Raw genomic sequence first — 24,237 nt, forward strand, 5'->3', positions numbered from 1 at the left:
CTCGGTGCATCAAGGGAAATCGCCCGGCAGTATTGCACTTGCTTTAACGCACCGTTGTGACGGAAAGAGAGCTGACCCGTAAGGCAAAGCTCTTGATCTACCAGTCAATTTTCGTTCCCACCCTCACCTATGGTCATAAAGGCTGGGTCATGACCGAAATAACGAGATGTAGAAAGCTCTGGAAAAGTGGACCTCGAGTTAAGATCTTTATTGTATCTATTGGTAGTGTGTCTTCTACTCTTTTATTGCTGCTTTCTATTCTTGCTTACTATCACTTTAATGTGAAACTTAGCAGTGTGTGTGTGTGTGTGTGTGTGTGAACTCAGAGCTTCCTTTGCAACAGGAAACAACACGTAACTTCATGGAAATGCCACATTGCATTTCTGTCTGTTATGTTAATGAGCTGTGTGTGTGTGTGTGTGAGAGAGAGAGAGAGAGATATGATATGATGCTTTTTTTTCTCCTTCTGAACAGTCAGCATTTTCAGTGAAACTATGAAACACACTGAAACCCTGAAACACTGGGGGACAAACGCACCTCAAGAACCACTTGTCAGATGTCAAATGTCAGAATAATCTTTTTTATCCACATGCATAAACTCAGGATCCCTTAAAGGCCTAGTTCATATATAACATGCAGTATTTTCATATTGTAACACGTAACACTGGTAGTATTTTACCATGAAGATCCTTTAATTTTATGTGCCAATGGTTTGAGTACAAGGCGAGTAAGTAGAATTTAATTTAGTTTTAAAGTTAAATTTGAAACACTCACTAAACCATCAGTGTCCTTGTGGGTCTGGATATGATACAATAAGATGCCACCTCCTCAGCACACCACAGTAAAGAATATGAAACTGGTACAATGTCTGTAACAGCCTGGTGCAAACTCAGAAAGAAGAGCTTGCTCAGCAAAAGGCCCCACAGCCGTCCCAATAAGAGGGGAGGGAGTAGAGATGGTGGGAGAGAGACTGGGCAGACACCAAGGCCCTCTACAGGAAAGGAGTGTTGGTGTTGTCTATCCAGTCCAGTTTAGTGTTGAGTTGCACCACGATGAACTTGTAGGTGTCTACTATTTCTACCCGCTCCCTCTTTATTATGACGGCTATGGGGCCTCTTGCTGTGTCAAAAGCACTTTGGTTTTTGCTGTGTTGAGCTGAAGGTGGTTGCTTGCGCACCTTCTGACGAAGCTCTCTATAATCATCACGATTATCATCTGCAGTACAGCCAACCCCCGATGGATCCAGGCAATCGCGTGTAAGTGAAGTGTAAAAACGTAGACACATATAACACATATAACCCCCCATTCCTCTTTAACCACACACACAGACGCAAACACACAAGCATCAGGTGCTGCAGAGCCAGTCTCTCATGTCTGTCTTCATGACATGTGATGTTAGAGCCACAGGCCTGAAGTCAGAGAGCCCTGTTGGAGCTCTAAACCCCCACATCACACCGTGAACAGTTGTTACTGAGAATATTATTTCAGTAGGAAGTAGTTTTCTGATTTTATCTTGTTGTCACGTCCGCTGCCTCAGTTGTTTTGCATAGTCTGCCTCCAGCCACTTTCCAGAACAGCCATTATCCTTCTGTCCACCAGATGCATTCGGACAATCCCTCCAATCCTGGCCACCTAACTTCTACCTCCACCTGCTCACCTGTTCATATCCCTAAATCACCCCACCCTGACCTGCTCACCTGTTCATATCCCTAAATCACCCCACCCTGACCTGCTCACCTGTTTGTAACCTGCCTGCCTTGCCCCACTGGATTTGTTTTCTTATTCTCAGACTGGAGAATTAGCGCCACCAACTGTTTGTCCAGTAAAAGGCTTTCATTTTGGACTTCTGCGTTCCTTCCGTTGTTAGCACTGTAAAAATGTGTTACTATTGTGGAGGGCACAATTTACCGTGTAATTGTTCGTATGCAGATTTACTTTGCAGGATCCACAGGTTTCAGCTATTCCAATTACATTAATTGATTTCGAATTTTTTAAATGCTTTTAACCCGTAATGTGTCCTCTTTTACATATTTTCCACCTTAATCTGAATATTTAAAAGAGTTCTGTATTTAGATCTGTTATTAATTACCTGTTAGTGCTTTGTTCTTGTCCTCTGTTCGACTTCCTACACTGTTACAGCCACTTCACACTGTAGCAGTCACAGACAGCAGACGATATTCCTTATCTCCTCATGATTATTTGATCTTGTTTCAGTGGTTAGATAGTTATCTGTGCGTGTATGTGTGAGAAACAGACATACATTTCCTGTTGATGATGTAAAATGTTCAAACTGAAACACTTGCTCATTATGTTTAGTTTTTTTCCTGCAGCACAACTTGTTAGTTCATCCAACATTTTGGTCCAGACTGAAAATATCTCAACAAATATTAGATCGATTGATATGAAATTTTGTACAGATATTCATATTCCTCAGAAGATGAATCCTAAAGACTTTCCTCATCATCAGGTCAGCATTTCAATTTGACCTATACTTTTGTTTATGACCAACTACCTGCAAAGCTAATAACATTCCCATCAGCCTCAGCTGTACTTTGTGCTAATTAGCAAATGTTAGGATGCTAAAATGCTAAAGTAAGATGGTAATCATGGTTTACCAGCTAAACATCAGCATCATTCTTTCACTGTGAGCATTTTAGCAAGCTGACATTAGCATAGTTCAATTGTAGTGATATTGCTCCAATTCACAAGAGTTATCTTATTGCGCTTTTCATATACAGTAGAGCAGGTCTAGATCATACTTTTTGTAATATTGTTTACAAAGACCCAACAATTCCCAACACGAGCAAGCATTTAGCTCAAAGCACAGCTGTGTTTTACAGCCTCACAGAGCTGCTAGCATGGCTTTGACTTTCAGCTGATCGAACGCCATCTGATCTGTGTGTCCTTTCCTGCAAACACAGCAGGCAGCAGGGTGTTTTTGGCAACACAGACCTAAGGAAACGGATCTGAGCCAAAATATATGTTTGTTGATGTGTCCTCAGTCCATCATGCCCCTCTGCAGCCTATTTGCAGCAGCGCAGAGTTTCATCTGTCATGTATAGACATGCAAAAACTAATTTCCTATTTCCTGCAACAGCGTCTGCAACATGCTGACTAACACTGAAACCCACACACACATAAAACACGCAGAGCGACTACAGAAACAGAGGTGGGGGGTGAAGCTTGACTACCAATGTCTCTGTGTCACTATGGTTTTCATTGCTGTACTACTGAAGTGCCCTTTACCATGTAACAGTCCACCCCCTCAATGCCCCCCACACCCCAACAGCAGAAACATGTGGTTAAAGACAAAGCACAAAGTAAAGTGCAGACAGAGAGCCATTAGCTACTCATCTAATTTCTTTTATAACTGCCAGCCAACTCATTCACCCCATCCACCATGTTATTTAGTTTGTTTCCTCATTTGAACTTAAAGCCTCTGTTCGAAGAAAAACAACGTTGGAAACGGTAGTGTGTTGTAGTTTGAGCAGGTTTAAAGGGATTATGGTTTAGTGCATTTAAAAGTCTGGTCAGACTGTATATTTTTCTTCTTCGTCTGCAAATCTCATGAAAAGATCCTAAGTAACAAGTACTGGGTGTGTCTCTCAGCCTGATGTCTCTTCTCCCTCCATTGTTGTCCAGAAACTATTAAAAACCCATCAGTGAGCCTCACTGCTGCACTGGGTCACATGTTCCTTCATCCCCATGAACACACACACTGTAGTGTATTCTGTCTCAGTCCCACTGACACCGTCCTGCTGCCTCAAATACTCGTTAGAGTGCCACATGTTGATTCATCCGCCACTGAAAATAGTCCCCAACAAATGAGCCTATTTTATTTTTTTTAATCCACCCATCCATACCTGTTCCCAGCGGATTCTAAAACTATCTATTTTCTGTTCTTAAAGATTTATGGAGCTGAGAGATTCATAAATCCAGACAGGAAGTCAGGAAGTGTTGAGAGACGGACTAACACATTGTTGGTTTGGGTCTTTTTATCGGATAACACCAGAATTAGGCTTTAAGTTGAAGTCCAAGTACAACCAAGAAGACTGACCTAGCTAAAATATTGTAATGTGGCTCTACACTTCTTCTTTATTTTGGCTCTGGGAATGTTACATCTCATTTTGATCTGACTGCTGCTGGCAGGCTGAAAAACATCTCAACACTGCCACTGAGGAAGTCACACCACCCTCTGACAAACAAAGTAACAAAGCACAACATTTTTTTACTTTAAAGAAATTATTGAAAAATAATATATCTGTCAGTTTGTTTGCATCTCACAACGGTTGTGAAGTCCCTCTAAGACAGTGTTGTGACCACACACAAACACAGCTCTGCTCTCCAGCTGCTGTGGGGAAGCACAGCTCCAGTTCTTAGAAGTCACAACCTCACAAACACACACAGCGCTCATGGTGCATTGTGGGTAAGGGCTGCAGTTACAGTAAAAGAAGGCTACCTATTGTTTCCCATAAGTGAGGTCACAGGAAGAGCATGGCTGTGGGCTGGAGGGAGGGTGGGGGTCTGAGTTTTTGCAGCTGCAGAAATACCCCGACCCGCTTGTCTGCCTGCAGCGGATCATGGTCTGTGAAATTCAGCACAAAACAGAGTAGCAAAATTTCATTTTTGTTTGAAGCACAATGTGGTTCTCTGTGATGGAGTTACAACAGCTGTAGTTTTACAATTAACAGAAAACATTGGAGAAAAATTCCAAAAATTAAAACTGATTTGTTTTTTTTCTTATTTCCTATGCCGTTAATTATCTCACTACCCTCAGATTACTCTGGTGACCCTTTGGAGGGGAACAACACCTAGATTGGGAACAACTGAACTAAGCTACCTCGTTGCATATAAAGTAGTTTGGAGTTATTTTCTCTTACTTGGCAGCTCTGCATCCAAGCAGACCAAAATGGCATGGGGAGCTCCCCAGGGCTCAATTATAGGTCCTCTTTTATTTACATTTACATGCTTCCGTTAACAAATAAAACATATTGGATCATATTTTATGCAGACGACACCAAAATGTACCTAGCATTATTACCAGGTTACAACAGTCCTGTGAATTAAACAAATCAAAGCTTAAGTTTCAAAGCTGATAATTTGAACAGCTTCCATTGTATCACACGAGTTTGGCCAGTTGTCAAGGATATGTTGAGGTTCAAATTTCCAAAAGTTTCTCTGCCATTTTCTAACTTGTCTCGGTTGACTTTAAAGACAAGAGGTCCTAAAAGTGCTCAGAAAGAAATGCACAAAATGTGCAATGAACATCTTCAATTATATATATTATATTATATTCATGTTCCTTTAGTAGAACCTTGAGGTGAGATTATTGTGTCAAAGAAATGTTGTGTTGTGCCTGAACGTTCTTCAGCATAATGCAGACAAAACTGAGAATTATCTTTTCTGCAAGAAAGAAGTGTTACGGTTTTATGCCACTAGGCATGTCAGTGGTGAGCGTGGGGCCAACAATGCTTGTGATTCTGCCAGACGCACCGGTGTGAGTTTCAGAAGCGTCCCAGATACAGCTTTCCGCTCTGTGCGGCTTAAAATACATACCTAGTCTATTTTTGACAGGGTCAGGATACACAGAGCAGATTGAGTCAGACAGGAAATCACACACGGCATAGAGCATCCGGTCAGTTTTCAGAATGATACCTCCTGTGTAGACTCCCAATCATAGATAAACAATAAACTTAAAATAAAAAATAAGAAAACATTTAACTATGTAGAATACTTACCAATGGTAGGAGCACACAAGTCAAGTCAAGGCAAGCTTATTTGTATTGCACATTTCAACAACAAGGCAGTTACAAAATAGATAAAAGCAACATAGGGAAATCAAACCGGATCTTCTTTATCATACGATATTTATTTCCTCTTATTCGCAGTCAACACTGTGAATCTTGGTGAAAGCTGTCAAAACAGCAGAAATAAACTTCTTCTTGGCCCACAAAAAAGTCAGAAATGCAAGTGTAACAATGGACTAAACTTTAAAGTGGTAATCCTTAAGATTTCAGTCCAGGTTGTTTTGATTCTGGTAAAAGAAACTATTGTCGTTTTAATCAATAAGCCAAAAAAGTAAGTGGCCTTTTTCCATCAGTCTGTGAGCAACCATGATCTGATTTTATGCTACACACAGCATAAAACTTAGTTTTGAACCTGAGCTACAGTGCAGCGAAAGGAGTTGATTACTTTGCTGAGAAATTGCATCTAACAGCTCACAAAGGCTGATCCATTTTTTGTGAATGATAGCGACCAGTGCTAACACATTGCATTTCCTGTGACTATATCATAACAAAGGTCAACTCGTGGTTTGTTAAATGCTTTTAATGTGAAGCTGCAGCAGTACGAACATAGGCTACATTGTGTTGATAAATAATGATTTAACAGAAATTCAATAAAAATCTTAGAGATTCTTGCTTTAATAGCCACATCACATCAACAACGAAGTGCATCTTATCGTCGTAAAAGAATAATGTCACGAATCAGAAAATTAAGTTCATTCTGTTTTATTCAGTTTCGTTTGTCTCCATGTGCCAATCAATAAATACACAATAAATTAACAAAAGTCAGTCACATCACTCAATATTAAATAGACATGTTAAATACAAAAATAAATATAGAAAAATTACAACATTTTAGGAAAATACAAAAATCCCTAAAGAGTATAGTACTACCACAGCTGCCGAGTTCCTGTACCTGAATGTTCAAAGGACTTGTGGTACATTTAAGTACATCAGCATTAAACTCTGGTGTGCTTTGTACTGTAAACATCATCATCATCATCATAAGTTAATTTAGGCGGTACAGTGGTGATGTTGGTGGGGGGTTCATGGAGTGACAGTTCAATATTTATCATTTATCAAAACTTCTGCATCATTGATGAAAAGTCAAATGCAATGTACAAAGGGAAACCAACAATTCCTTATGTAGGATGCCTTTCACATGTGATACTTTTTTTTTTTTTAAAAGGTGAAATACTGTAAATATCATATGTGAAAACATGAATTTCTTCCCCCACCTCTCCACCTCCTCCCAATCAGAGTGTATCGAGGGGGAGTTTGACATCACAAGTTCATACTTTTTCTTTTCTGATTGATCTTTTTTATTAATTTTGAGAAATGCTAAAATAGAAAAAACATTTTTCAAGACAAGATCACATGTGATTTGCCATTCAAGTAATTAAACTTAATTTTAAACCTGAGCTGCTGATAATTAAAGATATTATAAATCTGTCTGGTTGATTTTCTGGGCGTTAAATCATCTGCCGTTATAGAATAGGTAAATATCAAGATATCAAGTATTTCCAGGTGATTTTAAAAAATTCTGTGATTGATGAAGTGAGTGAAACTCCATGTTGAATACAGTTAGTTATCAGCTGCCCAGATCTTGCAGTGACAAAAATTTCCCAGAATCAAACCGCCACTCTTCAAGTATCGAGCACCGAACTTCCATAAAAAATATATCTATATCTATCTCTATATATTACAAAATGACCATATTTATTAGGCTTAGACTGCTGTAATAGTAAATAAAATGTCAATGTAATAAATATCTATGAAATAATCTCTTTGATAACCTCTAAAAACAGAAAAATAACTTGGTATGCTGGTTTAAATATGGATATATTTCACATGTTGTATTGTCACTTTTACGTCTGTCATTAAATATCCTGTGTCTGTGTTTTACTGTTTTGTCTTTTGCACTTTGTTTTGTTACTGTCATTGTTGACATCTTGCGCGTGTTCTAGACTCTCAGATGAGTTTTGGCCCTCCGCGCTTGCCGGCGTCGGCGCCTCCTCTCCATCCTGATGTTTTCGGTCAGTGTGCTCGCCTCCTCGTACAGCCACGGCAGCTCCCACAATGCTTTGCTCTGGATGACAAAGTTATCCATCTAGAACAGAGGGCGAGACAGGGAGGGAAATTTTACATTTACAGCCAATCCCAGCTGACATCAGGGACCTGTCCAGTCCATCGCAGGGCCACATATAGATGAACAACCACTCACGGTGGGAGGAAGAGAGCACCCGGAGAGAATCCACACAGACACGGGGAGAACGTGTCAACTCCACACAGAAAGGCCGGGGTAACCGGGGTTTGAACCCTCGACCTTCTTGTGGTGAGGCTAACCACCGCACCTCCGAGCCGCCCTACATAAACCTCCACTAAACCTAACATCATAAGCCCTTCACTGTGTACTCTCTACATAAACCTTCCATAAATGTTCATTTAAGCCCTTCATAAATTCTTTTTAACTCAACCTCACATAGGCCATCTGTAAGTCCTGCACAACCCTTAAAATAAGCTCTATTCTAACCTTAAGCTTTATTTTAAGTCATAAATCAACCCTCCAAATAACCCTTCGTTAAGTCTTACTTTAAGGCTGTATTCATAGGCCCTACATAAATCTTTCATAAGTCGTAATCTAAACCCTACATTTGCCCTCTGTCATCGCTGCATGAGCTTTAGTTTAAGCTCACATAAGCCGAACACTGTATTGTTTCTACCCAGGTCGAAAGCCCAACAGTCCAGTTGTTGCATACATGTAATATATTATTGCTCTCTCTCTTTCTCTCTCAGTGTGAGTCTATGTCTCTTTACCTGGATGTGTTTGAGAGCCTGCAGTCCCCGCAGAAGCTTCTCCTGCTCACGGTAGCCTTTTAGCTTCAGATCCTGGACCTTCTTCAGGATGTAGCTCAGCTCCGCCCTGATATCTCCGCCATCTCCCACCTCAGCATCACCGCCAGCGGTGGGGGTAACAGCGGAGGCGGGGTGAGTCCCGGCTTCCTGGGGACTTGGGGTGGGCAGCTGCTTCAACATGTGGCTAATCAGCTTTTCATACGTGTCCAAAACGCCACCCATAAACACCATCTTTGCCTGAAAACACAAATACAATATTTTGTTTCTGGTAGGTGATATTTAAATTACTAATAGCTTACTAATCCTGAACATCTCTCTGCTGCATTTTCCATAGCAAAAATGCAGCTTTTTGGAGAAAGTTTCAAGTACACATTTGTTGTTATTTTGCTAAACCATATAAGAGCAAATGAGTTCCTTTGGTATGACAAATTTGTCTCAGCTTCAAGGTGCTGAAAATTTTTTTACACAGTGGAAAAACTCTGTGGTTTCCCCCAAAGGAGTTAAATTAAGCGTAGAGTAGGCCTTAAAGGGTAAGTTTAAAATCCATTAGTACTCAAAGAGATCACATGTCAGCAGACTCTGACATTTTATTAATTAGTGAAGACACACTTTTAAGACTCACTAAATGTCAGACACGTGCTGGTTTAAGGTCTTACCCTCATCAAAGTTCTGTGTTAAACTCGATAAAACGGTATTTCAGCGAGCCTTGATGAACCTGATGACCCACACATGTTGTTGTAGTTTTGAATCTAGATCATTTCTGGCACCTTGGAAGCAGGTGAAGCGCCATTACTCTACTAGTATATTTTTTCAAATGATCTAGTGGGTTTTCAAGGAGCAGAATTTCTTCAGTCTTTATGTAGGCATGTAATCCTTCAAAATACTGAAACATGTATATATGAAACTCTTGACCTAACAGGTTAATTTTTGCCTAAAACAATGTTTCGACTGAGATGAGTCACATGAGGATGCTACACTGGAACTTATTCAAAGAAGATGATGAATGTCACACCTATGTTGTTTGTGGTGAGGGAAAAACAAAACGGGAAAACCCAGAAGGGTGGTGTGGGGAGGCTGGCCTGTACGTCTATGTTAAATACCACTTTCTATACAACAAACTGATCCCTGTCAATCCTGACATTTAATGTATCTCAATGCTGTAAGAAACAAATTAAGAAAATGTGTCATAATTTTTCCAACAAGCACGTGGGCCAGATTCAGGCCACAGTTGGGTCAAGACAACATGAACTCGCTGATTTCAGTTCCAACAAGGGGCCAAAGTGCTGCAAATTGGCTAAAAAAGTCCTAATCTTGACAGAGCCGGCTTACAATTGTACCAACAAGCTCCCAAACTTGCTTATCGGCTAGAAATGTCCCTGTGTTCCTTTACGTGTACAGAGAGATTGCAAACATTTCTTATCTAATCATCTGTTTGGCTGAGAAGGAACAAGAAGAGAAAACAAAACTATGTTCAAATTGGCTTTCTAGTTTAAAACATCAAGTATTTTTCGTAGGTACAGCATGAACCAATGCCAAATACCATAGCGTTTAGAGCTAGCATTTAGATCTTGTTAACCACGCACAAAAAGCAGCAAACATTCCATCATCTAAAGGTTATTCATGGGTTGGTGTTTAGTAGTTTGATTGTTGTGTTAGCGCTCAGTACCCGAAACCAGGCATGCTTTGTATCATTGATGGTGAAGAGTGAAAGTTTGGTTTGGAGCCTGAGAGTAGTTGCACAAAGTTTGCACAATGCAGAGCCAGCAAGAAAAAAAAAAACAACACACAAAAACCTCAACAAAAAAACTCCAGTGCAATAAAGAAGCTGCTCACAGTGTCCGCCAGCAATGAGAAAGAAAGAAGCCAGCTGCTGACTCAGTGACTAGTTAGCTAAAGATGGAGGAGAACATGGAAGGAGCTTAAAGCAGTCCAGTCTCTAATGCACACCACAACGCTGCACTTGGAAATACGCTAACACTTGGTGAAATAAAGCTCTTTAAAAATATCCTGAATAATCTTAATAAAACCTTAATTTGTCAGACTTTGTGAATGTTTTTTGCCCTGATCTGTGCCTCCCGGGCTGTGTACCACCAACAGGTTCCACCAAATCATAAATCAATGAATTCAACATGTTGGGAAATAATCATCCTTTCCAGATTTAGATGAGAAGATCAACATTAACCTCATGTCTGTGCGTTAAGTACTGAGGTGGAGTCAAGAGGCAATTAGCCTAGCTTAGCATAAGACTGGAAGAGCTGTTAGGAGGTGCATTTTCTCACTTTAAGAGCCAGGCTGACTGTCTCCCCCTACATCTAGTCTTTATGCTAAGCTAGGCTAACCGCTTTCCTAACTCCAGCTCATCGTGAACACACAGTCCTGACAGTGGCAGTTAATCTTCTTTTCTCACTCTTGGGAAGAAAGAAAGGAAACATATTTCCCAAAATGTCGAACTATTCCTTTAAGGTTATTTTTGAGATCATGCGGTTGGACACAATGATCTGCCTTACAGGTTAAGTTCAGGGCAGAAAAACTTTTTATCGCCGTACAGTATCTCTGATGTTTTATACATTTCTTTGGAGGCTTTGAGTGAGTTTAAAGGCAGTGAACGTATGAATTGCATAAAACCCTAAACCGGCTCAAACTGACCACAAAGACTTTACGAAGCTAAATTGGTGCAAAAACAAAGTGGACTTTTATTTACCTCAATTTTGTCAGTCAGTGGTTCCCTGGTGAAGACAGGTTTCCCGTTAAATCTCTCTTTAGGAGGAATTTTCTGCAAAAAAAACAAAGAAACACATTATTTTTCAGGTTATTTTGGATGTAAATCAAGTGTCGTTCCCCCTTTGAGGCACCAGATCTGTGTTTTTTAGCACAATAATTACAAATCATAAAAACGCTCCAAGGCTTTTTTGAAAACTGTGATTATTGGTGCATTCAAGGACAGTTGGACCTTTGAAATTTCAGAGCTGTCTGTTTCAAAGCGTTTAATTTATGAACTTAAGTATATCGTAAAAAAAAATCTTATCCACAAGACCAAAAAATAATCAAGAATAAATATGAAAAGCACTATTTTGCATTTATTTGTTGGCGATCACAAACTGATTGTGGTGCATTCAAGGACACCCAGACATTTGAGATTTGAGTGTCATCTGTTGCAAAGCGTTTCATTGACAAGCTCTGTTGTCAAAAAAACGTAAAATACACTGTGAATGTGGCCGTTTCTTGTTGCTTTCAGCATCCATCTCTCTGAAGTTGGAGTGCCATTGAATGCATCACCAAAGACCCCTTTTCCACTGCATTATCACAAAAACTATAATATAATTTACATAAAAGTTGTCTAAAAATAATGATTGTGGATCATATTTGTAGTTGATGGACTAAAACAGGAAAAAACACCAGAATAGTTCTTTAAATATAAAAATAGTAAATGCTAAATGAAAAAAGGAGTGTGCGTGTGTGTGCTCGTGCTTGTGCTCGTGCACATGTGTGTATGTGTGTGTGTTTATCGTGAGAGCATTAGTGTGTGAAAGAGACAGGAGGAAACACAAAGCTTGAAGTACTGCACCACAGAGGGTGATACTATGCCGGTAGTAGCATAGGTGCAAGTAATAAGAGCATCAGTAGAACTAACAGTAGAAGTTCTAGCAGTACTGGCAATACTCACATAGTGCTGCAGGAGGTTCTGGATGGTTTTGTTCATCTTCAGAGGGATTTGAAAGCCTCTGATCTGACACACAGACAAGCAGAGACACAGAAAGACCACTGCCCTCGCCGTGACAGCCATCATATTAGAAGTGGTGACTTGTAATACCCCTTTCTGCTAGTTGCTGGTTCGATTCCCAAGCCTGTCTGGGACCGCTGTGACTGCCGAGTTCAATCACTGTCGGAGCGACGCCGAGTACGGATACAGGCTGACCGAAGACCTGTCTGGCTGACTGCTTGTTGGTCTGACTGAGTGTGTGACAGCCGTGTGCTTCTTGCCCTGAAGTTGGTTGAAACTGTTTGAGTTGTCATGAAAGCTTTTATTTATAACTAGGTGAGAGAGTAAGACACATACACGGGAGAGAGAGCGTCTGATGCAGCGATGATCTAGGTGTGAAAATGTGGTTGTGCAGTTTCCTTTAAATCACCAAACTTCATAGAAGTGGGTGAGGGGTCTCCCACTCATGCATGTCAAACAAATCATTAGCTCACTGCAGAAATGCACATCACCTAATAGTTTCAATGCAATACATGGTTTTACTGGGCATATTGGGAACTCGGATGGTCTTTATTAGAGGCCTGCATTTTCATGCAACTCAATGTATTGTATTGAGATTGAAGCAGACGCCACTGGAAAGAGCTCTTAGGCTGCAGCCTTTGTCGGAAATCATTAGATCCAGTAGAAATGTAATGGAAAGCATTACGAACGCTGAGCAATCTATTGCACTAGTGGTTTCGTTGGGAACTAAAATGGTTTCTGATGATGGTTTGTATATGTACGCGAGCATACTGAGGGTACTGTTTAAGCTATTAGTGTCATGGCCGTACATGTAGATCTTTGGTTAATTTTGCAAAAATCAGGAGGAAATAGTGCATTTTTGGGGGACTATTTTCTGTCTCGGAGTGATACACATTCGGTGCTGTAGTGAGTATTTTCAGCAGTAGGATGGTGATGGTGTAGGAACTTATCAATATCTTTATTTAACAATGGAATAAAATGTGAAAAGGGTGCTCATAGTGACAAACCTACAGAGTCTGACCCCCAAATCTGCAGCTCTACGCAGCTTTTAAGTCTCTCTCAGCTCCTAGTTTTAGTATTTTACAGTACAGTTAGTGTTTTTGGTCAGACTAAGTGCTTTCATCAGATGAGTTCTGATAAACCCGCCGCACACGACCTGCTCAGCAGCACACAGCAGGCAGACACAGCTAGAGACAAGCTGGTGATCATGGTGAAGCATTTAGCAGCTAAAGAGCCAGATATTTCTCTCAGGAGAGTTACTGCAGTCATAGTTCTGCATCAATCAATAATGATGATGCATTAAAAGCATAGTAATATAACCCTGCCACTCCACCATTCTGCATAATGAGTACAAATACTTTTATACATTTACTGAAGTAAATGATTGACATACTTCTTTCCCCGATAATTAATATCCATAAATCTGTGTGATATTATTTAAATATAATATCAATGAATCCAGTGAAACTCTGTTTGTGTTTGGTACTTTATTTAATCCTGCTCATGCAGATGGGTGTTCTTATAATGGAAGTTTTCTTTGAAACGATTTTCTCACGTGAAAACTACATTTCCTAAAATAGCTGCTCACTGTCGTTTTAATTTTCAGCAGCGGATGAATTCACATATTTTCATACAGTATTTGCAGCACAGAAGGTACTGCAGCAGTTGTCAGGGGAAACACTGATTGTTCCACTAATTAAGTAACTCAAAATTAAAAAGAAAGACAAGACATTGTGATTTGATTAAAAGAAAAAAGATCCACGTGTGTTGCGGAGGTACTGGTAAGCTGCCCTTCAATCTGAGTGAACTTTAACACATTACCACCGTGTGCTGCAATTAAAAGTGCCTGAAAACTAGATAGCAATAGATAAAGAAATAGATAAAAAGATTTAATAGTTTGCTAAAACTTATGAGTAAACTGTTAAAATAGCTTAAAGTATGGATAAACATGTGAACTAGCTAAAAGTAATGGCTAAGCAGATAAAATGGTTAGTTTAATGTGAGCAAGAAGCTGCCACAGTTCTGGTAAAATAGGGTAACTATATTTTGATTTTCAAAAAAGGAGGACAGTCGGGGCCGGAGGCCAACGGACACCCACAGTGGGTGGAAGGTTTGGGCTGGGGGGGCTTTAAGTAATAAGTGGCCCCGTGGAAATGTGTATTTTTATTACAACAATAATTTCAGTTAAGCAGAACAAGGGGAATGTGTTGGTCTCAAGAAGAAAGGCGGCTAGTAGGAGCACATAAAGGCACAATGGCTGCATCTGTCCACCGCAGGTGCACTATCCACCTGGAGGAGGAACTAGTAGAAAGTAGTGTATCTGTATAATATTATAACATTTAAAAAATATCGTGTTAATGTAATGCTAATATATTTCTAGGTTACACTTTATTTGGCCAATGTCTGCTAACAGATTGATTATAGTTTACAGGCCTATTTGTAACAATTCACCTGATTCATAAATAAAACCATTTTTGTTAAGGTTTGATTAGGGCTAAAGTTAGTGTATTCATCATTATTTCAGATAATAGTCTCCTCTAAAGCTTATATTGTGTATATTGTTAATTCCAGTTACAGCTGTTTCATTATGGTACGTTGTTCACTAATTTGTTGATGCTAAGTTCTAACTTGTCAATAATCAGAACCATTCATGCAGAACAAGTTCAACATTCCTAAAGTTTACTGTAGCACAGCGTAAACCTTTATTAATGTCCCATCTAGGCTGTGATTGGCCAGTTCACAAAAAGTAACATTGATAAGCAACTTTATATACACGCTTGGATTCAAAAAGCATGGGATCCTCTCTCTACTCAGTCTCTGCTGGGGAAGAGGGCAGAAAAGCGTTCCTGCAGCTTGTAAAAAGTCCCGGTACACCAAAGAATAAAATATTGAAGTATAGTGAGTACCCGTGAGTCCTTGTGCACTGAGTCTGGGCATTTTTGTATGCTGTCCAGGCGCCATGTGCCACTGTTGACAAGCAAACTGCTGCTCTGTCACTTGGCTGTTGCTGTGGTGCTGAGGGGAATTATTGAGATGCAATTTGGCCAATGGTGGCGTGCAAGAAGGCGGCAACTAAAGAGAAAGGTCAAAGCAATGCAAAAACGCACACAATGAATGTCGACTGTATCAAAAGCTGAATCCTGGACATTTTGGGCAATTTCGAAATCCCAGCCGGACGCCTTTTTTTAGATCCAAAAAGATGACCGGGAAAAAGAGGGCGTGGGGTCAACGTAGTAAAACCTCATTTACAGCCACAGCTGCCTGCTGGGAAATCATACTGTGGTTGACCATAGCAGAAGATTAGTTATGTTGTCCAGTGAAGATATAAAAGGTTGGAAATTGTGTCAAGGCAGAGTTTTAACTGTGAGCTAAACCTTTGTCTATTCCTATATTCAGCTTTCCTGGCGTCCTGACAGTCAGTTAACTTGTTACTTATACTGTAATTACCTGCAGTTTGTTCAAAGTGCAGTTTGCACATTTGTATGCCCGTGCTCTAAAGGCATACCTTTTTAACGTTTGTGTTAGCACTATAGATATTGCATGTATTTATTTGCATTTTGGGTGGAATGAGCCTTTCACCACTTCCTTCAGTATGGCCCTGTCACACCAAAAAATAAGCTTGATGACATCGTGACAGACTCACAGGGCTAGTTGGTGAGTAACTAGCTGGCAAGCTAACTGCAAACACGCTAGCTAGTGGGGAACATGCTAGTGTTAGTCAATCATAATAGCTCTCTTTTTGTTTTTCTTACCCGCCCCTTGCCTTTTGTCCTCAGGATTGCCCATTATATGTAACAATATCCACTTTTATATAGCTAACAGTGTTAACATTCAGTTTATAATCCATTCATAAGAACCTATTGTGGTGCAGACAGAGGGGATGAGATCTGATAGGACTGTGTGTCAGACTAAAAGATCTCTGATAAAGCATATCACACATGATGTAATGCTAAAACCTATTATTGTAGATGATATTGTATTACAGCAGGCTATATTGTGTAATGACTGATAGCTCAGCGAAGACTAAAAGGCCAATCAAGGACAGGAAATAGTGTCATAAAGAAGATACCCTGGCTGGGTGTGAGGTGTTACTAGTGAGTAATACTGTTGTAAGCAGTCCCTCATTTAGTTTAAAGGAAACAGACAAAATTTGAGCTTTTCTTGTCAACTAGACACACCTATTTATAAATATAGACAAAGTAAGTGTGATAATTGTCTGGAAACTAATCTGAGTGAATTTCAAGGGAGCACTTAAAATATCAGCGCTGCATAGAGGAGGTGAGAAAAAAACCTGCCACATTCAAGGAAATAAAGAAAGAAAGTCAGTAAGTGAAACCAGAGGAGGGTCAGGGCTTCAGAGAAAATGATTTATTATAAGATTGACAGCAGAAAAGTTATTCATCCACTGAGCCCTTAGTTATCTTGGACTGGCTAGAGGGTGCAAAACAACATGACGGGTATGGATATGCCCTGAATACACGGGCATACAAGTGCGCAAACGGCAATAACTTGTGCAAAATGAAGATCGTTTTAAGTCATGAGTTAAATAAAAATATAGGAATATAAAGTGACCTTTGTTAACAGAACCAGGGCTTCTAAAGGCCGCAAGCAATTTTTATCTTTTTATCCTCATATTTCACTCTCTTAAGGCCAATTTATGCTTCTGCGTCTAAGTTTGCGTGAAGTTGTGAGCATTTAGACTTGTGCTTTGGCGTCTGCATCGCTCTGCAATTACACCGCCAAAACGCCAGTTGGTGGTGGGGTTTCTATGTTCCGCCGTGTTCAGTCTCTTCTTCTTTGTTGAATGGAGCGGGTCATGTTGGAGTTGGAGCTGATCGATGTTGAACAGCAGTTACTTTTAGTGAAATTGATGGTATGTACGACCCTTGAACCGGTTGAGGCAGAAGAATAAGGACGTGTTGATATACTTTTGGGGAGGATACGGAGTAGGGTGTGGTGTACCTACAGCGTAGATTTGACACAGAAGTATACATTGGCCTTTAGGAGCATTAATACAGCTGATAAGGAACAACCACCTTGCACACAAGCCATTGTCTTTGACCATTGACCTCCTTATATTGGCTGTTGTGTCTCAGCTTAAAAGGAAAACTGAATCTAGTGTTGAGCTGAGCAGGAAGGAGACAAAGAAACGCAGGAAACAGGAAGCAGGCAGGTAGATTTTGGTGTTGACATTCAGGTGCGATGTACGTGCAGTGCACGGATATCCCCTAACATACTCAGGCAAACAGATGCAAACACAGGAAGAGGTTTCACAGGTGGAGTTTGTCTGTGTTTGGTGGAATTCACAGGCGTTTCTTGACAAATGATCTTTAATGATCTTCTTGAATTTCTGCTGAAGTTCTACTAAAGCTGTTTGTGAAGAGTCGTCCAGGTCATAGTTATACAAGGAAGGTTAAAAGGGCAACTGGACTTGAAGATTCATCCAAGAGGCTTCTTTAGTTCACCATAGTGTTGTAGTACTCGAGACCTGTCTTGGTCTTGAGACCGATCTTAAGACCAATTTTTGATGGTCTTGTTCTTGTCTCGAACTCGACCGCATTTGTACTCGGTCTTGTCTCGGTCTCGGACATTGAGGACTCAGGATTTTATTTCAAGACCAGTCAAGACCATAACTTTGGGAATATCAGTAAATTGCTTTTGCATTGTCTGATTTATTTGTGAACATCCAAACTTTGATTGGATGTAAAACATATTGCTCCAAATGCAACCAATAACCCTAATTAAAATGTGTTGTTACCGTTAACGACTGTGCCCGTGATGGTCAGCGTGGAAAAGGAGTGTTGAATAAAGATGCTTACGTGGATTTCAGGTCTTCGTGTTTGTATGTGGGTGTTTTTATGGGAGCGTGGATCTTCCATACTCATCTTGATCATATATCTCGTTCCACATTTTATTGTGTGTCATGTAAGGTGGGGAACTGGTCTTGGTCTGGATTTGGTCGCAGCCCCTAAAAGTCTTGGTCTTGTCCCGGTCTCGATAAACTCTGGGCGGTCTTGACTACAAGACTAGTTCTCCAAAGTTTTACTGAAGCTCTGAAAGTCTGCTGGGTAGTACCCCCTCTTTCTGATCCCTGACTTGTTACTTAACCAAAAATAACTCAAAATATTCCTTTTTTTTTTCCATGATAAACGTTGCAAATGTTAGTTATTGCAAGTGTTATCAGTAACATTTTAGTTTTACATGCATTGACTTTGTGAATGAACTGCAGGTCCTGGGATACATCTGAGAGGACTTTATGGATCCATTTGGTTTGTCAGACTGGGCCCTGTTGTCTTGAGTCTGTGTGTCAATATGTCTAAAACCCAAATACATCTGAGTGAACTCTAAATCAGCTCTAAACATGTGGCGAATCATCATCACAATATATCTTTGATGCATAATGTTTTTTTACAGCTACATTTCAAAGAGTGTCTAAAATTTCGTCATCAACAGTTTCCATGTGCAGAACCAAACCAACAGTCAGATGATCCGTCTAACAAGTCTTGTGTTTGTGCATCTATAACCTGATTTATGTTATTCCTCTTTCCCGTAGAGCACCATACAAGGCTGTGGGTTGGAGCTGCATGTCGAAGTATCCTTTGGCAAGATACTGAACCCTGAATTGCTGGCTGTTGCATCGGTGTATGAATGGCTGAATTAAATGTAGTGTAAAAGCGCTTTGAATGGTTGCAAAGACTAGAATTTCGTCTAGAAAGGCACTAAACAAAAGTTGAGCGTTTACATAAAATTCATAATGTCCATTATAGTGTTAGAACAACAAAAAACCTCTGCATTGGTTAGTCCACTTTAAATCAGTTTTAGTTTCTGATACTGATTATGTTATATTTGTAGCTTTACTACAAAGAGCCCTGTGACTGAAGTTTTTAAGGGAGTTTTAACTGTAAATAAAAATATTACCTGAAACACTTAGTTTGCAGAGCTATTTAGCCTTGACATTCCCAACAAATAGCAAATAACCCAATGTTGTAGAGCAGCTTGTAAGTAGCCTGAGAGGCGAAACTCGGGGAAGTCAGGGGCGGATTTGTCATCGGGATTTTCAGGAACATTCCCGAAAGGCCGGTCCATTTCAGGCCGAACCGGTCAGCGTTCAAAAGCCAGTGTTTTCAGTTTCTTATGGTCAACTTTAAATTATCCGTGTCCGCGCCAGCCCAAGTATATCCAGCTTTAGCCCGCAGACCGCAGACAAACGTGACGGAAGTTGAACTTCCAAATATGGTTTGTCCCAGAAGACACCGCGCACAAAACGTGATGACGTTCATCTCAGCTTAAGTACATGACAGATCCTATTGCAAACCGTTTTATTCTTCAGAAGCCAACAACAGAACTTTAAATACAATTCGGAGAAGTTTTTAGGTGAGAAATCAACTATATAGATTTCGAATATCGGCAGTTTTATAAAAATTGGCGGCGAATCGAAAATGTGTTAAAACGTTTTCAGAGTTGAGAAGCTCCACAAGTGCCGACGGGTGTTATATAGCTGCAGTAACGTTACCGGAGGCTGCACAGCAACACAATGGAGCACTTCGGCCGACATGCTAGCAGATAGGGTTATCTGGTCGACATGCATATAATCAATTACTTTAGGCACATACCCTGGTTGGGGTAAGAGGAATATACATCGGGGGGGCTGTCAGGAATAGCTAGCTAGCTACGGTTAGCTCCCCCAGGCCCAGTCACACAGACCACTGCAGCCAACACAGCAGACGTTTCCAGCAACAGCTGATAATGTTCGTACCGCTGTTATTCTGTCAATAAATTCTCAGTAATGTTAAGTTTTAACCTAAATTGAGACACATCTGGCTCGTGATGTAACATTACAGAATATTCTTGGTTTGTGAAACTTAAAATCACTTTGGAAGAAATAAAATATACAACAGTGGTATGAATTGAAACATTGCTTTATTATTATTATTAGACTTTTATAAATAAGTATTTGCAGGAATAGTATAAATATACTATATTAATAATATATAAGTATAGTAAATATTAACACATAACGTACACTGATTACTACGATGACACCTCTTTTTTTTTTATTCAACTATGCGTGGGCCAAGCGGTCAAGATAAACTTCATCACGTTTTGTGCGCGGTGGCTTGTCGGACAAACCATATATGGAAGTTCAACTTCCATCACGTTTGTCTGCGGTCTGCACCTGGACTCTTGTCCGTCAGTCAGCCGTCAGCTGCAGCGAACACTGTCTGTGTCCATCAGACTGGGCCAAACCAATACTTTCAATATTGACGGCAGACAACAGACGGCCCGGGAGTGAACTCAGCCCAGGGTTGTGTGACAAGCAAAAACAGAGCAGGTGAATATGTCGAAAAGAAAGAAAGAGGAGAAAGAAATGTGTGGAGCTGAAAAAAATGTTGACAGAAGAGGCAGCTAAATGCGCTTAATTAACCAACATCTCCCTTGGAGGAAAGGTGCTGTGGCAGGACCCAGTACAGGCACTGATAAGTTGAGTAGTTGAGTTGAGTAGAGATTATTTATATATACATTTATTTATAGGCATTTAGGCTATGTTGTATATTTATATATATTATAAGCAACAGTTTATAACAACAGGAGGTGCTGTAGGAGAAGGGCGAGGAAGAGAAGCAGCAGGAGAAGGACACTGGAACCAGAAACAGTGACAGGTACAGGGGCAGCGTGCATAGACAGAATTAGAGAATGCAATATTGTTGGTTATATTTATGTTCTTCTCATGCATATGGAGCTGTACAATCAGTATATTATGAGACTGCATAGTAGTAGTTTTAATTATATTCAACTTTTTTAGCACTCTGACTTGCCTGACCGGGTGTTGTTCAGTGCAGTGGGGCCTTGCTTATACAAAGTTAAGAGGGAGGTAAAGGTTTCTTGAAGGTCTTCATCATAATGAAATTGGCTGGATACAAGTACAACACTATTTATTAAAATAACCGCGTCGTTCAATGAGACACAGTCTACCTCTAAGCCACAGCCACCCCTCTTTCTCAACCTGAAACAGTAAAAGTGAGGGAAAGCCTCGATAGTTCGAGCCAAAAGACAATGAGCCTCACTGCTGCACTGGGTGACATGTTCCTTCATGACCATGAACACACACATTGTAGTTTTTTTGATTCAGTACACCGTCCTGCTGACCCAAATACTCACTAGAGCACCACCACAATCACCGGAGCATGGCTGAAAATAGTCCCCAACAAATGCCCTATTTCCTGTTGTTTGTTACACACATGCACGACATTGTGCACACGTATCTTGTGTAGCTAAAGATCATCCACTGTATAAATAGAGCTTTCTCATTTTGTCTGTATTTTATGTCGGACTACTCCAAACTTTTACTGCAAACCTTTTGGGATGAACACTCTTGGTGTGGCGTGGAGAGGACTGCAAACCGACTCATATTTTTCCAAACCTCACTCTGTCACTGTTGACCTGTCATGCTGATGATTCAGTTTTTCTAAACTTCGGAGCAACCTGGACCTATTTCTTCAGCCGACGTAACCAAGACTCTCTTCTGAGTGAGAAAAAGTCCCATCCTCTGATTTGCTTTGAGGGGAAACCCCTGCACACGTCACACTCAAACAGTTTTAAATACAAATAAAACCTGTTCAGTTCACTACAGGTGAAGAAAAGTAAAGCATCACAAATCTTGAAATGACTGATCTTTATTCTTTGAGGTAAAGATTAAACTTCCGACGCTGATTTCTGTTATCATGAGATCAAAGCTTTCTTATCTCAGCATCTTGTGGTAACAAATCAGTACCATTTCAAATATTTCAGAAAAGAAATCCCAGTCAAACAAAACAGCATCTCATTTAGTGTTTTGTTGATTTGTTTTCTGAAATGTTGTTTTCTGTTTAATCACTTTATTTATTCTGATTTGTCAATTTGTTATATAAAATAGCATGTATCTTTATATTTGATGGTTTTTGAAGGGGCACTATTTAGCACTTCCAGAACATCAGAAGGCAGTTTAAAAAACAAGAGGTCAAAATCAAAGAAACAGAGTCTGAGACATCTTGACTTTTAGTATCAGGTATTGATCAGGTATCCTTCCCCACTGGTGATCAGTCACTACAAACTCATGCTGTGCATCTGAGCTTTGTTTAAACATACAGTACTTTATTTTGAGTGCTATAGGGGATCCTAAAGTTTACCAAATGTGTCAGGCTTAATTTGGTATAAATGTGTCTAAAACAAGGCAAAATATAACAAAAAGACTTCCTTTTGATGGAAAAGTCATAAAACACAGTGTAACATCACAAAGCCACAACTGGTACACAACAAGCATTGATCCTGTCACACAGAGAGCAGTAAAATTAACCTTTAAGTCATATAAGGGGAATTAAACGGAGGTTTAGAGCATTTAAATTGGTTATAAATACATATCAAAATGTACCAGTTTGGTAAGAAATAGGAAAAACTGTGGTTAAATCAGTTAGTGTTCAAAAAGTTAAGATGTGGGCGACTTCTCTCCTCCCACAAAGAAGCATTTAATCTTTTAGTTTATCTGGAAACCAAAGATGATAATTATAAAGACACATGAATGATAATAATAGAAACAAATTAGCATATGTGTAAACTAATTGTTCATCAATTAGAAGCTAATTCATTCACAAACGAGCAAGCTGTTAACGAGCAGGTGGGCGTGGATGAGTAGGGGGCCGGGGTAATTGACTCAACCAGAGACATAACCACTGATTCATCCTGCGAGTGTTTCCCTGCCCTGTCTAATTGCATCATGAGGTGAGGGGGAAATCCCACCACATGATTGGTGCAGGAGCCGGGGAACACGGTGATGTCAGAGTGATGTCACAGCAATTCCACAGAGAAACTCAGAAAGTCTTTCTTCCTGTATTTCTGTTTCGCTGTCTTTACTTTCTCTCTTCAAAATCGTACGTTATTCGTGTGTGTAATACACTGAAAATACTTTACATTTACTTTGGCACTTCTTTCCTTCTGCACAAAGCATGGCATATCTTTAAAAGACTTTTTAAAGACTGCTTTTTCTTGCAAAATACTGGATAGTATCAACTCTTCAGGCCTAAAAATATTCAAATGACTGAAACAGAAACCTTCCCAAAGTTAATAGATAGTTGATAATTGTTAATGAGGGGTTGCAAGCAGTGATGGAAAGAGCATTTATTCAATACTCTATTTTGATTGTATTTTATTCTTTCTTTTACCTTCCCATGTGCAGCTGTGCCACTTTGAAACTACTGTACAGGGGATCACTAATAAGTACTACACTTAAATACAACTTTTGTATATTTGTACTCCATGTAATCCTACTTTCTACTATCTCAAAGGCAAATATTGTATGTTTTACTCTACTACATTTATTTGGTAACTTTGGTTACTTTGTAGTTTCTGATTGATGAATCAAAATATAATCAACTAATACATTTTGATGTATTATTATAGGTTAAAATACTTTATTGACAATCTACCCAGCAGAATATAAAATCATTAAAATAAGTGATGAACACATTAATGCATCAATAATTATAATCCAATGTACAATATACTTCCATCTATCCATTATCTTCCACTTATCTGGGATCGGGTCACAGATTGCTCGTTGTACTTTTTCGTATATTTTTACTTCATAAACTTTACACTTACTTTCTGAATGCAGGACTTTTACTTGAACAGAGCATTTTTACACCACTGCTATTTCTACTTTTGTGTAAGTAGTTAGAGTCACAGGAAAAACAATGTGAACCATTTGGAATTACCTGGAGTTCTGCATTTGGTGTGTGACGTGATCTGATCTTCATCTCACTGTGTAAACATTCACAGTGCAGGGTCGAAAAAGTATTTGAACCCCTAGGCTAAGGACTTCTCCAAAAGCTAATGAGAGTCAGG

General features: G+C 39.8%; 1 protein-coding gene across 3 annotated transcripts; it reads right to left on the reverse strand.

The window, feature by feature from the left end:
* Positions 1–6,493: 6,493 nt before the first annotated feature.
* LOC123963416 (interferon gamma-like) lies at positions 6,494–24,237 on the reverse strand. 3 transcript variants are annotated; one of them, XM_046040265.1, is made up of 5 exons: positions 24,108–24,237; positions 12,304–12,621; positions 11,341–11,412; positions 8,601–8,876; positions 6,494–7,893 (listed from the first exon to the last, which is right to left on the reverse strand). In XM_046040265.1, the coding sequence occupies exons 2-5, from the start codon at positions 12,424–12,426 to the stop codon at positions 7,747–7,749; spliced, it is 618 nt and encodes a 205-aa protein (XP_045896221.1). In that variant the 5' UTR covers positions 12,427–12,621; positions 24,108–24,237; the 3' UTR covers positions 6,494–7,746. The 3 variants fall into 3 exon arrangements, with proteins under 3 accessions (XP_045896221.1, XP_045896222.1, XP_045896220.1); XM_046040266.1 differs by lacking the exon at positions 12,304–12,621 and having other exon boundaries at positions 24,108–24,175; XM_046040264.1 differs by lacking the exon at positions 24,108–24,237 and having other exon boundaries at positions 12,304–12,631.

The sequence above is a fragment of the Micropterus dolomieu genome, linkage group LG23 (assembly GCF_021292245.1).
Source record: "Micropterus dolomieu isolate WLL.071019.BEF.003 ecotype Adirondacks linkage group LG23, ASM2129224v1, whole genome shotgun sequence".
NCBI lineage: Eukaryota > Metazoa > Chordata > Actinopteri > Centrarchiformes > Centrarchidae > Micropterus > Micropterus dolomieu.